The following is a 16,373-nucleotide window of genomic DNA, read 5'->3' on the forward strand; positions in this document are numbered from 1 at the left end:
TGGCAGGTTACCTGCAGACTGATGAATGGTGAATCCATAGCCATCAACCATCTGCATCAATAATAATGCCCCAGCACTTCAGTGCGGACCATGCACCTTCTTCCCTTGATCTCCAACTCTTTTATCTTTATTTTTTTATTTTTTTTGTCTTTTTAGGGCTGCACCCACAGCATATGGAAATTCCCAGGCTAGGGGTCGAATCAGAGCTGTAGCTGCTGGCCTCCACCACAGCCACAGCAACACCAGATCCGAGCCGTGTCTGCCACCTGTACCACAGCTCACGGCAATGCTCGATCCTTAACCCACTGTGTATGGCCAGGGATCAAACCTGTGTCCTCATTGGTTACTAGTCAGATTCGTTTCTGTTGAGCCACAGTGGGAACTCCCCATCTCCAACTCTTAACCAAACAATTTTCAGACGAGACTCAGAAACTCTTTTATTAAATTGAACACAAAATGACTGTTATAATGACATCAAGCCTTTATCAGAAATCAGTACATAAGTGAGGATACACAGCCAAAATGAGCCATCAACATAAGCAGTGTAAATTTTAAATAACTTTCAGTTTCTATATTCAATATACTGAAGAAAATAAAACCAAAAGAGAAATTTCAGTTTCACAATTCACAGTTAATTGGTTTTAATCCCATGACACTATTGTCATTTATGTAGCCTCAGAACACAGATTTCCAAAATGGTGACTGGCACATAGGCCCAACAGCATACATGGATGGTAAACCCCTGTATAACATTTAGAGAAAACTGTAGGAAACAGTCCCAATTTCATACAGTTTTGGCTGGCATATTTTAGCTATATCCTTTATCAGAGACATTGTTCTAATGAAATAATAAAAGTAGTTTAAAAGCTTGCCATGCCATTAAATGAAGGGTTCTAAATTCTCCCTTGGTTTTTCATAATTTTATTCTCTAATATAAAATAATCACTGCACTAAAATGCAACCTTAACAGTGAAAGCGACATCAGTTTTGCTTCTGGATCTAGAGCATACATCCAAGAGAGGCAACTTATTGTCCTAGCAGATACATGGAATGCTTTAGAGCAGAGTCTGACATATTCTAGTAAGGCATCTCAAAGCAGACAACCACACCCAAACTAAATTATTATGGTCAGGCAAGGATACCACAAGGTGAACACCAATTAACACAGACTCAACATGAAATTCTTACAAAATGACACAATAATTTACAAAACCACAGAAAGGTGCTCAAGTACCAAAAGAAGGCAAAACAATCACCAGCCACTCTAAAAGAGTTTTGTTCCCATAAATGCCAGATTTTCAGAATAGAAACAAACTGCTTTACATGTGCTTTGCCCTGGAATAATATCGTTCATCCAGACACATGGGGTTACTTTCCCTTAAAAAAATATATCATGTAGAGAATATACATATAATCAGTGATATAGAACATTTATTTTCACTAGTGAGGGGGTCACTTAAGCACTTACATAGAGTTATGAGTGAATCATGAAGGTTATTTAAATGTAAAAGGAAATCTGATCAAACTTGTATTTTGAATTACTATTCAACAGCAAAGTGAGATTTTTCACAGTTGCATTGACTTAATAAGGAACTATGACCATGGGAAAAGTCTTTAAGGTCAAAGAATTGTGAAATGTCTAAAAATGAAAGTCTAATCAGTAAAAATACACACTTTCATTTTAAGGGTCCCAAAAGAAGTGTTCAGTTATTCTGAGAGCCATGAATCTTATAAACAAGCACAAGAATATGAATCAGGAATACTGAAGTTTCAGTTCTGACTTACCCACTGAATCTTCACAACCTGCAACAAGTCACTTAAATTCTTCTGATTTTGTCCACAAAAAAAGGCATAAAAATAAAGGCATATGTCAATTTTTTTTTCCTAAACAGTACTTGAGTAAAGCTAAAGATGGCTACTAAGGCTCACAATTTCAACAACTCCTCATTGTACAGTACAATCATTTTTAATCCTGCTAATTATGGCTAAAAGAAAGCATGGGCCATTACAATTCTCAGGGAATTCAAAGGCTTTAGATAAATTAATGGTTTTACCTTTTGAAACTACTTAATCTGTTCTTCTACAGTTGTTTAAAATAGCTAATCATCTATGAGGCTGACTCTTTACTCTTATTTTCTGGAAGTACAGGTGAAAGTAGTAAAAGGAGAAGTGGTACCATGGAGAAAAGCAGCAGTAGATTGAAATGAGGTATAAGCTGATTTAATAAATGCCAATCAGTAATTTACAGTTTGTTTTTTAAGAAGCTGCATAGTTCAGAAAAAACACATAAGACAGGGGTAAAGAAAAAATGCTTATCATGAAGTTTTAAAATGCATGACAACTAAGCATTTAAAATGAACAACACCAAAAAACTTCACTTTGAAAAGGAGTCATCTTACCTCACTCTAAGCACATTCAAAAACAGAAACTGGAAAGGCTAAAGTTCACAGGAGAAAAAGAGGATGTTAATTGTCTCAGGTTATCAACTTCATACACTGCTTTTTAAAAGATATTAATATTCAAACAAATGTTAAACTCTAATTTATGACACCTATGCCAAAGCTTTTAAGGGAAATACACTGTCTGAAATTTATCTTAAAATGTGTATTTTTTAAAAATTCTATTGTTTAATAGTTGAATAGAGGGATAGATAAGCACTAATACAAGTACCATAAAATGTTGATGGTAGAATCTAAGTGGTGGATATATTGTAAAATCCTTCAACTCTAATGTACATTTCAAATTTTAATAGTAAAGTGTTATGAAAAAATGTTAATACTTCTATAATATTAATTCTATAATAAAATTAATAAAATTTTAAAGACTCAAAGTACTCAGGCAATTTAGAATTTTAAATTAATTGAAGTGAGGAAAAATTTGCTTTTACATACTTTGAACCTGATTTGTTAGGATGCCTGTTTTGGGGGTTTTCTTGTTTGTTTTTGTTTTGGCTGCCCCAAGGCATATGAAGTTCCCAGGTAAGGGATCAGATCTGAGCTGCAGTCATGACCCAAGCTACTGTTGCAGCAATGCCAGATCTTTAACCCACTGTGACGGGTGGGGATCAAATCGTCATCCTAGTGCTCCCAAGATGCTGCCGATCCTGTTGTGCCATAGTGGGAACTCCTAAGATGCCTGTTTTAATGCAAAGATGAACTAGCACAATTAATAAGTATTGTACAAGACAGTCTCTTTACACACTTCATTTGCAAATACATAATTCTATCCTCTCTACAGAATTAAATAAGTTTGAAAAAGACACTGGAATAAAGTTTTTCCAAACATCAACATCAAGCTCTTCCCAACCAACCACACTACCATTCACTAAAAATAAAATGTAACACAGATCAAGATAAAGAAATACCAATGACTGTTGCCAGCCTGGGACAAGTGCATTCATTTTCAGAATGTATGGTTCCTGATTAATAATTATTCAGTTTTACTCAATATCAAATTGAGACTGCATGAAGAAAAAATGAGATGTAGAACACAGAATTCACACCAACCTTTGCTATTCCAAGATCCTATTTTATGAATGGTGATTAATGGCAATAGTTCTATCATCTCTTCTCTCTGTGAAATGCTAAAACTTGCTAAAGGCACTCATATTCTGGGCTTAACGAAGACAAGGTCACATAGGACCATAAGCCAGTATTTTTTTGGTACCTACCCAGAAAGGGAGTTGATAAATGATCTCCCATTCATAAAGGGAAAACAAAGTCAAACAGCTATCAGTAGAAATGCTGTATGAGAAACTATGTACACTGTTATTTGCCCATTCAGTTAGGTTGACTGTAATAGCCCACAATGACAGGGGTCCACCACCAAAAAAAAAAAACTAAAGTAACAACAAAACACTCTTTATTATGAATGAAACTCCTGAACAGAGATTTGGCTGGTTTAAAAAAAAAAAAAAAGCAAGGTGGAATATGTTTTCAATATCTGTCCAAAAGCCTGCCTTAAACTTTTGCCAGTACTGACAAAACATTTCTCTATTTCTAAAGCAGCTCTGTTGCCGTTAGTGATATGGCCCACCAGACTTTTTAGAAAGTCCTTCCAGCCTATGTTCTGACACTGAGGAAACAAAACAGATTAGGTTCCAAATCCATCATTCCTAGGTCTCTCTGTACACGATACTGTGCAGAAGAGCTACATGTCTCCCCTGACACAAGTGAGACTCGTTTTACATGGGTCACTGGACTGTCACTGCTCACAGTCCCCACTGATTAAGGAGGGAAGGAATCATTAATCCCACCACTAATCCTTGGAGTCTATCTGCAGAGGAAGATTTAACCAAATAGATACACATGCCCTTTTATCCTTGTTCAAAAGTGTAGGTAGGTATTATAAGCAAGCATACTATAGAATAGCTTTGTAAAATAAGGTGAAAGGTCTCGTGCTTTCCTTTTAGCTGTTTAAGTCAGAGGACTTGGGGATGATCTCAGGTAGCCATGATCATTCAATCTCAGGGCTGCAAAAACTCTAAATGGTTTTCTAAGTTTACCAACTAATGAAAAAAGATTTGGAGGAGGACCTTTTTCAAAATAAATGGTATAAAACAATTATTCACCTTGCAGAATTCAGTGCAATAAGAGACAAGCAGACAAACGTCATAAACAACATGCACATATTTACAAGTTGTAGCACATGATACACAAAGGCAAGACCAACAAAGTATTTTCCATTCAATGTGGAGTCGAAAGGATTACATGGCATACTTGGTTCTACAGCTAAACATTTTTTAAGAAACACTTCAAAGGCATAAGCAATCCAGTCTTTTAATTGGAACACCAAGTTTTTCCTTTACAACTCCTTGCCCTCAATATCTTAGAAGAGTTGCTAATTGTTATCCTCTAACATTGATTTTTGAATGACAACTGCCACAAAGACATTCACAAAGAGACTTTGATGCTACAAGTTCTTGCCAATGATTATTGGAATCTACTAATTTAAATGAAGGTTTTCCATTGCTTAGGCTCTGTACATGGCATATAAAAAGATGATAACAATTCCTGGGGAGCACAAGGTGCAAATTCTAAAGCACATTACAGAGTAGGGCTCAACTTTGCTAAGTGAAACCAATGGAAATCACACATCGCTGACTGCAGTAGTAACAACAGCCTTCTTCAACAGGGAGAAAACACTGTCGATAAGAATGCATGAATATGAAATTGTACCATGCAGAGATGTATTTATTTAGAAATTTCCTTTCTGACACATCTGTCGCCCTTTGTTTCACCTATGGGACACAGGAGAATATTGCAAGGTAACAAGCCCAAAACAAAACCCACTGTCATAGAGATTTGTGATTTTTTTTTTGAAATGTGTATTAACCTTTATAAATGATCATGGAAGTTATTTATCAACTTCCTAGAATTTGGAAATTAAGGAGTAAACCCAGCTTTGTAGGCAATATGGCATCAAAAGTGTTATATAAAACAAACACACAGCTTTTTTAGTGCAAAGAAATACAAGTAAGAAATAACACTATAAATCTAACTTTTTTCATTAAAAGAAAATGCATTTATGCATTCATAACATCCATTAAGGGCACTGAGAGACTAGAAACCTGAATATGCAAGGCCAGAAAAAACATCAAGGCCTTAAGTCCACTGCTTTTTGTGTATCTATCTATCTATATATATAAAATAAAACTGTTAAGTGAGGAGAGTAGAGGAAATCCTTCCTTTAATTCTATTCACAAGGAAAAACTGAAAGTGGATGAATGCCACTTTTACAAAATGCAAGTTCTTATCCATAATCTTTTATAATCTGAAATAAGGGTTATGAAATTTTCTTTGTGGTATCACATAAAACTATATATACATAGTTTCATATATATGTATATATATACACACATTCATGTACATGTGTATACATATATACTCACATGCAGAAAGAAAGGAAAAAATGAGATTTTTAAATAATCATAGAACCATGTGGCCAGCACTATAATACTGAAATCTACTAAAAAATTATACTTAGCAGCAAAATGAGTAACCTACAGCCAATAAGATAAGCTCTAAACTGTCCTAAAATAATCAACCATACTTGATAGATTACTGCAAAAAGGGTTATTATACTAAGAGTCACAGGTCTAGAGAGAATCTCAACAGAACATTATTTCATTTTTCTGTTTCAAGGAGAAAATAAAATTACTAAAAAATTCTACTTTTCAAAAAAACCACCACTTCAATAGAAGAGTAACTATATTGATAGTATGCCAGGGGTTAATCACAAAACTGAATTTTAAATATGGACCTAGATTATTAAAAAATTGTTCGGGGAGTTCCCATTTTGGCTCAGCGGTAACCCGAGCAGTATCCATGAGGATGCAGGTTCAATCTCTGGCCGCACTCAGTGGGTTAAGGATCCAGCATTGTGGTGTAGGTCACAGACGCGGCTCAGATCTGGCGTTGCTGTAGCTGTCCTCTAGCCTGGGTACTTCCATAAGCCACAGGTGCAACCCTAAAAAGAAAAAAAAAAATTGTTCAGAAGTACTAAGGGAAAGTAATAATGGTTATACTCTTCCTTCTCCTCATCTCTTTGCCCATAGAATTCTCAAGGAAAAATAGGAGACTTATTTTTAATTAGCAATATACGCAATCAATAGTGAATTTACCATAGTGCAAAGATATTGCTCAATATAAGCTTCCTGGTGAATGTGGCCTTTCAAAAGAAGTATGGATGAGCATCGGTCTGATCCATGTAAATAGAGCAAATAGGTAAAATATGGTTAATGGAAATTCATAGAGTCCTCCATTAAGTTAATCTATACATAACACTAGAGCTTTATTTTAAAAACAAAAAATAAAAATAATACTGTTGTAACTACCAGATATGAAAGTACTCTATATTTTTATTACCTTCAATAAGTTGAATTACAAAGAATAACACCAAAGTTCATTTTCTATTGGCAATGATGATACTAAAATTTGATTAATTAAAAAATAACCTTCTCTCTATCTAGGAAACAATAAAGTAGTGGTATTTTTTTAGGACAGTCAACAAACTAGCAAGACAACAAAGAATGTTAAATGTAAGAATCAGTTTATCTAAAAAGTTTACCAAAACAAATATCAAGAGATCTAAAATTATGGCTGGGATCATCATAATAAGTACATATTGTTATCATGAAGTAACTCTAAGTTGAAAAATCAAACACATTTCCTAAAACCAGCTGAAATATATATATATATATATATATTTTTTTTTTTTTTTTTAAATCATAGCTATCCTGAACTCACTGGTTATTCAAATGTGGGGCTTGGAAAAGCTAAAAAAAGTTGGGGCATGAAAAAAGCTTATTAGACAAGATAATCCAACTGGGGGCAAAAAAAAAAGAGGAGGGAAGAAGGTGAACTAAAATGCGTGAAATTTACAACCATAAATGAAGTTTCACTGTTTAGAAGTACACAAGCATATTAGAAGTTTCTGAATACAAGAAAACCTACATTTCAATAATGGGAGAACATGATAAAGAGAAAAACTGTCCTGGGCAGGACTCTAATGCAGTTTATATAGTATAGTGTGTGTGTGTGTGTGTGTATACTATACATATATAGTATATGTAGTGTATATATATATATATATATATAGTATATCCTACTGCATTAATCATATATATAGTATACCCTACTGCATTGAGTAAAGGTGGTGATTCCAAAAAAGCTTTGGTAAACTGAAATCTCTGCTGACCTGTTCTTACTATGATCTGAAGCAAAAACTCAATAAAATTACTTATTTAACAGGACATAACACTAAAATTGCAAAAGAAGATGAAATTTTTAAATAGTTAAAGCTCTAATTGGCAGGCTACTAGTTGGTTCGAACTTGGTCAAGATAAAAAGTTATTTCTCATGGGGTAGGTAGGTCACAGGCTTTAAGTAGCTCAACACAACTGATCGGAAAAAGCATCATGACTTAAGCACGTTCTCTTCCTTCCCCAGTTTTGACACCTTGTGGTACAGCTACAGGTTACGTGTATTAACATTAAGCAGAGGAATGTACTCATACCAAAAGAACCACAAAGCAGGGCATATTGACAGAAGGCAAACAACAGGCAGGACAAGCTGTTCTATCTGAATATGACAATCACTATACATATCCCAGATTCTCCATCTCATTTCTGTACCGCTGTTCAGACACCTTGCTTTTATGTTGCTTGCTTTCTAGATGCTGCCGGAATTCCACTTCTTCACCGGCCCCAACATTACACATGGAGCAGTAAAACTGGCCACTTGGAGTAACACACATGGCCAGATCGCGTGGAATTCTCTGCCGAGAGCGGGGATTGAAGTAAGGACCTGCTAAAGCAAGAGACAAAAGTAATGTATTCACTTCAAAATATTCACTGAGTGAATGTTGGTCTGACCAATTATCTCTTTAATTTGTAATTCTAAGCTCAGAATATAAAATTCACAGATTCCTAGTATCAAAGGAATGTGAAGTTTCTGAGTTTTTTGAATTACAATTCTATACAGGTTCAAGCAAAAATGATTCCTCCAACTATTGTCATAAATGTTAGTGTAATCCAGATCCAAACTCTAAATGGCAGTGTCTCTAAAACGTGAATATAATTTTTAAAATACTTTAAGTATTATAATAAAAGTCATATAATTATGCTAATTCTTTAACCCAAAAATTCTGCTTCTAAGATTTATACTAAGAAAATGTTGAGAATTTTTGCATAGAGATTGATGAACAAGGACATTTATTTCATCAGAGTTTATAAAGGCTTTTTTTTGAGGGGTGAGGGGAAAAGAAAGATCCAAAAATACAACTCAAAAAATCATGGTAATGAATGCAATGAAAAGCTATACAATCACTAAAAACAATGTTATAGGAAACTCTTTAATTATAATACTTGATTATAATATGATATTATATAAAATAATATCACTAATTATGATCACATTTCTATTTCACTGAAATAATATACATAAAGAATGGGGATGATAGACAAAATATTGGTGGAATTATTAATAATTGATTTTCTCTTTTTTTATATAACTAAAGTTATTAGCTCAATAATTTTCTGCTTTTCCTTTCTACTACATTAATAAACATGTAAGGCTTTTCTCAAAATACAACCTTAACGGCATATAACAAATTTTGATCTATTTTATTACTAGTTGGTTCTAGGAATTTTCAGTATGATTCTTCTTTGGCCTGTGAATTATTTAGAATATTTATAAATTTCTAAACACATAAAAATTTTGTTTGCTTTTTAGTGTTTTTGTTATTAACATCCCATTTAATTGTATTCTGATCAGAAAACATAAGTCTAAACTGCCTTCTATCCTAAAGATCTTTTTAATCTATATTAATATAGCTATCTCAGCTTCTTTCATTTCAGCTAAATATTTTTTATATAATCTTAAAAACTTTGTCTTTTAACTTGGATCTCAGTAAGTTTACATTATTGCGATTACTGTTCTATGTTTAGACTTTTATTAATCATATTACATTGTGCTTTCTATGTGTCCTTTTTTTCTGTGCTTCTCTGGCCTTTCTAACTAATTTGCTGTTGTTTGTTTGCTTTATTGTTCACATGGATGATCTCTGCTAATATATGTATGACTGGAGGTAGGGGCAGAGGAAGATGAGGGACTGCACAGTCCTACTCTCTACCAAAAATAATTAGAAAATGCAGAAAGTCTCAACTGCAGCTCTGATTTGACCCCTAGCCTTGGAACTTCCATATGCTACAGGTGCAGCCGTAAAAATAAATAAATAAATAAATTGTAAAAATTTTCAAATAAAATATTTTCAGAAATCAAAAAAAAAAAAAAAAAAGAAAGAATACGCAGGAAGTATTCCTATAAACTAGTAATTCTGAACTGTGGTTTGGGTTCCATCCCTGGCCAGGGAACTTCCACAGGCCATGGGCATGGCCAAAAAAATTAAAAATAAATAAATTTACTGATTGAAAATCTCTGTCACAGTTCAGCCACCCGTATTTTATAAAAACTTCCCAGGTAATTCTGACTCACTACCCTGATTAAACACCACTGCTATAATCTTCATTTTCCCCAGCAAATGGGAATCTCATGTTGTGCAACTTTAAACCAAATAATCTATTTTTATAACACATTTAAATTTCTGAGTTTGCAAATACCAAGACAAAAAGGTACTATGATAAGAGACTTTAAAACACAGACTTGGTTTAAAGTCAAAATAAATGATATACTAAACAGGAAATAAATAAACCCTGAAACAAACAACAGCTGGAAAAGCCACTAGACCAATTCCACAAAACAACAGCTGACCCCAAATTCTCAGGGCTATAAAAGGAAATAAAAACAGAGGAGACCATTAGGAGAACATAGCCGAGATATGTGGAAATCCACAAGGTACCTGAATTATTCTGTACTGCATACATGTTTCTCCTATTAGGCATCATCTTATATTCATTCCCTTCTTTCCGGGTCCTCCGCTGACCAACCTCTGAGGACTCTCTGGCAAAAAGAAATTTTAAAAGAGTGAGATTTTGAAACAAGGATCCCTTTCAACCCTTTTTCTCTAAAGACAGTCTCACATAACACTTTGGCCTAAGAGAAAATGGCAATACCTACGAGAATGAGTTACTCTGAGCTTCTGCCAGCCGCAGCCTCTTGGCATGATTCTTCCCTTGATAGTGAGCCTGAGCCACAGCCGGAGAACTAAAGGAGGCATCACAGAGCTTACAGTAATCATTCTCTGTGGCCAGAATCACTCTGCCTCCTGGCTTAAAGGAGCCCATCTGTCAGCAAAGGCACAAGAAACAAGGTTTAAACATGTGGAGTTTATTCTCGTCTTCTCCCCAAAGTTCTTTCCTTCTAAGAGTTGAAAAATAGCCAAAGGTTATGGTATGACCACGAGCACTCAGCTTTATAAGAACAGGAAATAATTCGTTCCCTCCAAAAAGAAAAAAGGCTGGGAGACACTTAATCATGGTTTTGCATTACAATCACCTGTATACCAAACTGATGAATGTCTTATTGCTATCTCCGCTGGAAGAAATTTTAGAAGAGAAGTTTAAAAACCTAGCAAGAAGATTTAAGACAGTACAGGTAAGGACTAAAATCACATTACCGGAAAGAACAAAGTCCTCCCAGAATCCATCAACAAGCATTCATTGAATGCCTACTGTTTACAGGGCTTGCTATTTAATGCAAAAGTGATATATAAACATGTATTTTTAAAAAGAGCTCTGTCCTCAGAGCCTACAGATTAGCTACAGAAATAATTAAGAGGAAATAACCAGTAGATCTAGACAACTGTATTCAGGCTGGGGGAAAAAAATGAGTTAAGGGAAACCTAACACAGTGCTTGGGAAATAGCATATACTCAATAAGTACTGATGGGTTAACAAAACAAAAACATTTGGATTTTAGCTAAAGAAGAACAAAATATACAATAAAGAATCTAGAAGGCATATTATATTAGGACCAGCTGAATGAAACTGCATTGTTTCACCTGGAACGAGAGATTTTTCTAGGGATGAGATAACAAAAATCACAAAAATCAGAGAGCTGTGGAGTTCCACTGTGGCACAGTAGGTTACAGACCAGGCACTGTCTCTGTAGCAGCTGAGACAGCTGCGGAGTCATGAGTTGAGTTCAAACCCTACCCAGGCACAGTGCTTAGATTAAGGCTGCTGCATTGCCACAGGTGTGGCATAGGTTACAGCTACAGCTTGGATTCAATCTCTGGCCAGGGGACTTCCATATGCCATGGGTGCGGCCAAAAAAAAAAAGAAAAATCACAGAGGGCTATGCTGTGCCTAAGGCTCTTTGCCCAGGAGCGTGGAGTTAGCTGAAAACAGTTCCCTTTAGGAAGCAGCTATCCAATTCCAGAGCAACCTTCGGGAATTAGCACTGTGACAACTACCCAGCCTGAAGATCTCTCTGGGTATTTTCCTGTCCTCTGATTCTGTTTTTAACATATCTCATTTACCCCCACAAACTTATGAGGACAGAGAAACAGCTGGTGTTGGCATCCGCACTGAAAGTACTGGAAGACTGATCCTTGAAAAGTAAAGTTACACCATGGTGTTTAGGAGTAGAGGTCTAAGGTCAAGAGAAATCATTGCTCCACCACTTTACAAAATTTATAATGCCTTGGACAAGTAACTTGGCTTACCTCAGCTTTTAATAAACTTCCAGATGAGACCAATGCTAGTGGCGCATGGCTCACACTTTGAGAAATAAAGGCAATACCTCTGAGTTGTTGCAAGCATTAAGCAAAGTCAGGACCCAAGCCGAGAATGAGGCAAGGGAGGCACTTGCCATGGGCACACAATTTAAGGGAGCGCTGAAAAACTTAGCAATCAACATTTAAAATACTTAGTGGAATACTTTTACAAATCAAACTTATTGCAAAAAAAAAAAATCAATGCGGAATAAAATATCAAAATTTTAAATAAGGCCAGGATCAGCAACAGTGTCATCCCAAGCCATACTGCCCCCTAAAGCAAAAGGAAAATCAGTAATACTTGTCTTTGAGATTTTGACATTTTGTTCATCACCTGACTTTTTCATATTAATCTTGAATTTTTTTAATGTCACATTATTTATCTTGATTACTGAGTGTTTAGGCTCCCTCTTAAATTTTGTGCCTAAGTCAAATGCATCCCTCACCTCACTATGGTCCCAGTCCTGAATCAAGTAACATATGAAAAGGGCTTGGCAGGGTACCTGGCATAGTAAGTACTCAATTAAAGTGATTATTATTATTATTATTATTATTATGTATGACCTATAGAAAAATAATACTTCAAAGACAGAGTAAAAATCCATATTTCTGAGGCTACTAAAGTACAGGAATATCTTGCCTCAAATACCTGTTCTGTCTCCCAAACAGTGAAAGCAACTTGGTTCTCAAGTGTATATCATGATACTAAAGTCCAGAAAGAGTTTATACAGGCTCTCTGCATAGAGGTAAGAAAAGGGCAGTCTCAAGAAACTGATCTTGCTAGAAGGCAAAAATATAAAGTCAATGGGATTAAATGCAGCAAAGATACAAATATTTTTAAATCTCTCTTTTCATTCAGGGTTTCGCCTAGACATTCAAGGCCATTTAACCCAGAAGTTTGATAAATGCACAGAGAAAGACTCACAAAATAATTTTGTTTCATCATTTCATGCATCATAACCAAAGCCAAGGGGATATCTTGGGATTCATGGATTTTTGCATGCATTAAATCCAGCACCACAGTTCAGGGAGTTAAAAGCACCAAGTAGGATCTTTCAGGTGTATTTGCCCAATCATATCTCAGTGGGCACACAGATAACAAATTTCATCCATGACCCTTTGTGCATAGGACAGCTCCCACCCTGACACACAAGTCTCACCTGTGGAGGGACAGGAACAGCTGTGGTAGCCACGGGTTCCACTGCATTGCTCATTCTGGCAGGAGGAGGACAGCTGTTTGCTGCATAGTAATTTCTGAGTTTCTTACCATGATTTTTACCCTAGAAGTAAAGTGAAATGAATAATCACTGTGAGAAAAATTTGTCAAATCAAGTTAATGTATTCATTAAAAATATATTGGAGTTCCCGTCGTGGCTCAGTGGTTAACAAATCCGACTAGGAACCATGAAGTTGCGGGTTGGATCCCTGGCCTTGCTCAGTGGGTTGAGGATCCGGCGTTGCCATGAGCTGTGGTGTAGGTTGCAGACGCAGCTCGGATCCTGCGTTGCTGTGGCTCTGGTGTAGGCTGGTGGCTACAGCTCCAATTGGACCCCTAGCCTGGGAACCTTCATATGCCGCAGGAGCGGCCCAAGAAATGGCAAAAAGACACACACACACACACAAAAATATATATATATATTTATTCATATAGTCACTAAAATACGTATTTATATATAATAAATATAAATGTATTCACTAAAATATATTTCTGTATTTTATACATATAAAATATTTACATATATATGTAAAAGAAAAAATACATTTTATTCTTTCAGAACTATACAACACAGCGGTAAACAGATGACTAGCTAGATTTGATTATTAGATCTTATAGAAGAGTCTGCTCTTTTGATTCTAACAGAATGATTAAATTTATCTGGGAAAGATACAGGGACAAGGCTAAAAGAAATTAATTTCCTATATATTTCTGGAAAAGTACCACATTTTCTAGTGATCTGTGTCCTACCCCAACTTGTTGCCATTCATACGCCACTGCCTAAATATGAATTTTATGGTGCTCTGATCTAATCTACTTCATAAGCCAGTACTGAAATGGATAATTCAATTACTTTTACAAAAATAACACAGAGTATCTTTTTACTTAAAAAGAACTCTCATGCACATTAGCACATTTGCTACTCACAAAAATCCTGTAAGAGGAATTTGTTAATGTTACACAACATATGACAGTTACGGAACTTCAATCCAGACAGTGTGGGGAACTTGCCCCCCGACATTTTCAGCAGGCTTAACAATAGGGACAGAGCTTGAGCCAGGGCTTCCGAATTCAAAGCAAGTCCCCTTTTCACTACAGCATGATGGCTTCAGTATACAATGTGAACAGACATTAAATGGATTTGCCTCTTTCACTGTGTTTAGTTTAATTAATTATGCACAAGTTTATGGTGAGCTAATACAAACCAGTAGAAAGAGTCAGTGGTCCAAAAGCATTCTATATGAAAGTAAAATGGTATATTGTTCTTTCAACTGCACTGTAAAATCCAAACCTGTTGGCAAATGTTTATTCACCTTCTATATGCTAAGCCCTAGAAATAAATGGAAATAGCATATGGTCTAGAGGAGGAGACAGATATGTAATCAAAGCAATGAGCTAAGTTTCACCTTTTGGCCACTGGAATGCTATAAAGGTGCCCTTTCCATGGACACAGTGACCTCTGGAGAGTCAAATCCAGGGGTCACGCTTGTGCCTTCATTGTGCTCTAACTCTAGGCAGCATAACACAATTGATAGTCCCTCCTTCTCTTATCTTCTATGACTCCGTCTTACTACCCTACCTCTCACTCTCTAAATGCTGCAGGAAACACAGGATCTGAGCCACATCTGCGACTTACACTACAGCTCACGGCAATGCCGGATTTTTAACCCACTAAACGATAATTTTCACTCTTGAAGCTAGATGGTAAACACAAATGTTCATTATATTATTTTAAATACTTTGATGTCTGAAGGACTTCAAAATAATTTTAAAACACCAATAACAAAAAAGGCAGTGGTTTACCAGGTCAGGACAGAAAAGTCATACTTGGATTTGAAAAGACAAAGGTCAAGAAGAATTTTGATAAGAACCACTTCAGCAGAGTAGTTGGGAATAAAAGGTCGTATGGAGTGACTTACAGAGAGAATGGGAGATGTGAAAATGGAGACAAGCAATACAGGCAGCTATGTGAAAAAGTTCATAGCTTGGATTACTGTGATATTTGAGTGTCCATGGAAATAAATGAAAAAATTTAGGATATATTTTGGAGGTTGATTGCTGATGGATTGGATGTGCTGGCTTTAAGGAGGGATGGAGTTTTAAAAAAGGACCCCTCAGGCTTCCATGAGCAACTGGGTGGAGGGTAGGGTCGTTTACTGCCATGTGGATGAAGAGTTGTGGTGGCAGTTATGAGAAAGTTCTGTGGTGGGGGGGACCACAATTTGTATTTCAGATGTTTTAAGTTGGATATGCTCTTAAGACTACAATGTGTGGATGGCAAGGAGGCGATTGAATATATGGCTCTGAAGGTTAGGGATTGTCCTAGTTTGTTGGGGCTACTTTAAACTGCATAGGCTGGGTGATTTAAACAACAAACATTTATTTTGCACAATTCTAGAGGGTGGAAGCCTGAGCTCAGAGAGCTAGCATGGTTGAGTTCTGCCATTCCCTTACATGGTGGAAAGAGGGCCAGGGAGCTCTCCGGCCTCTTTTTATAAGGCACTAATTAGGCTCTACCCTCATGACCTAATTACCTCCCAAAAGCTTCACTTCTAAATACCATTCACTTGGGATTAGATTTCAGAATAGGAATTTGGGAGGCCACAAACAATCAGTAGATAACAGGGATGGAGATAGATAATTTTGGGAGTCACCAATTTATTGATTGTATTGTAAAGCTATGAGACTAGGTAAAATAACCTAGAGTTTGCATATGGATGGAGAGAAAAGAAGGCTAAGGCTAGTGCATTGGATGCTGCAGCATTTAGAGAGTGAGAGGTAGGGTAGTAAGACGGAGTCATAGAAGATAAGAGAAGGAGGGACTATCAATTGTGTTATGCTGCCTAGAGTTAGAGCACAATGAAGGCACAAGCGTGACCCCTGGATTTGACTCTCCAGAGGTCACTGTGTCCATGGAAAGGGCACCTTTATAGCATTCCAGTGGCCAAAAGGTGAAACTTAGCTCATTGCTTTGATTACA

At 36.1% G+C, this 16,373-nt stretch overlaps 1 protein-coding gene across 8 annotated transcripts in view; it reads right to left on the reverse strand.

Moving 5' to 3' along the window:
- The window catches only part of ZMAT3 (zinc finger matrin-type 3), a 34,368-nt gene continuing 18,406 nt past the window's right edge, over positions 412 to 16,373 (reverse strand). For 6 of the 8 annotated variants that reach the window (XM_021069853.1, XM_021069849.1, XM_021069850.1 and 3 more), the window contains 4 exons: positions 13,338 to 13,457; positions 10,578 to 10,744; positions 10,360 to 10,460; positions 412 to 8,309 (listed from right to left, as the gene is read on the reverse strand). In XM_021069853.1, the coding sequence (XP_020925512.1) occupies positions 8,098 to 8,309; positions 10,360 to 10,460; positions 10,578 to 10,744; positions 13,338 to 13,457 (600 nt within the window). In that variant the 3' untranslated portion in view covers positions 412 to 8,097. The remainder of the gene's footprint in view (positions 8,310 to 10,359; positions 10,461 to 10,577; positions 10,745 to 13,337; positions 13,458 to 16,373) is intronic. The other 2 variants (XM_021069855.1, XM_005670003.3) reach the window with 1 other exon arrangement.

The sequence above is a fragment of the Sus scrofa genome, chromosome 13, assembly GCF_000003025.6.
Source record: "Sus scrofa isolate TJ Tabasco breed Duroc chromosome 13, Sscrofa11.1, whole genome shotgun sequence".
Lineage (NCBI taxonomy): Eukaryota > Metazoa > Chordata > Mammalia > Artiodactyla > Suidae > Sus > Sus scrofa.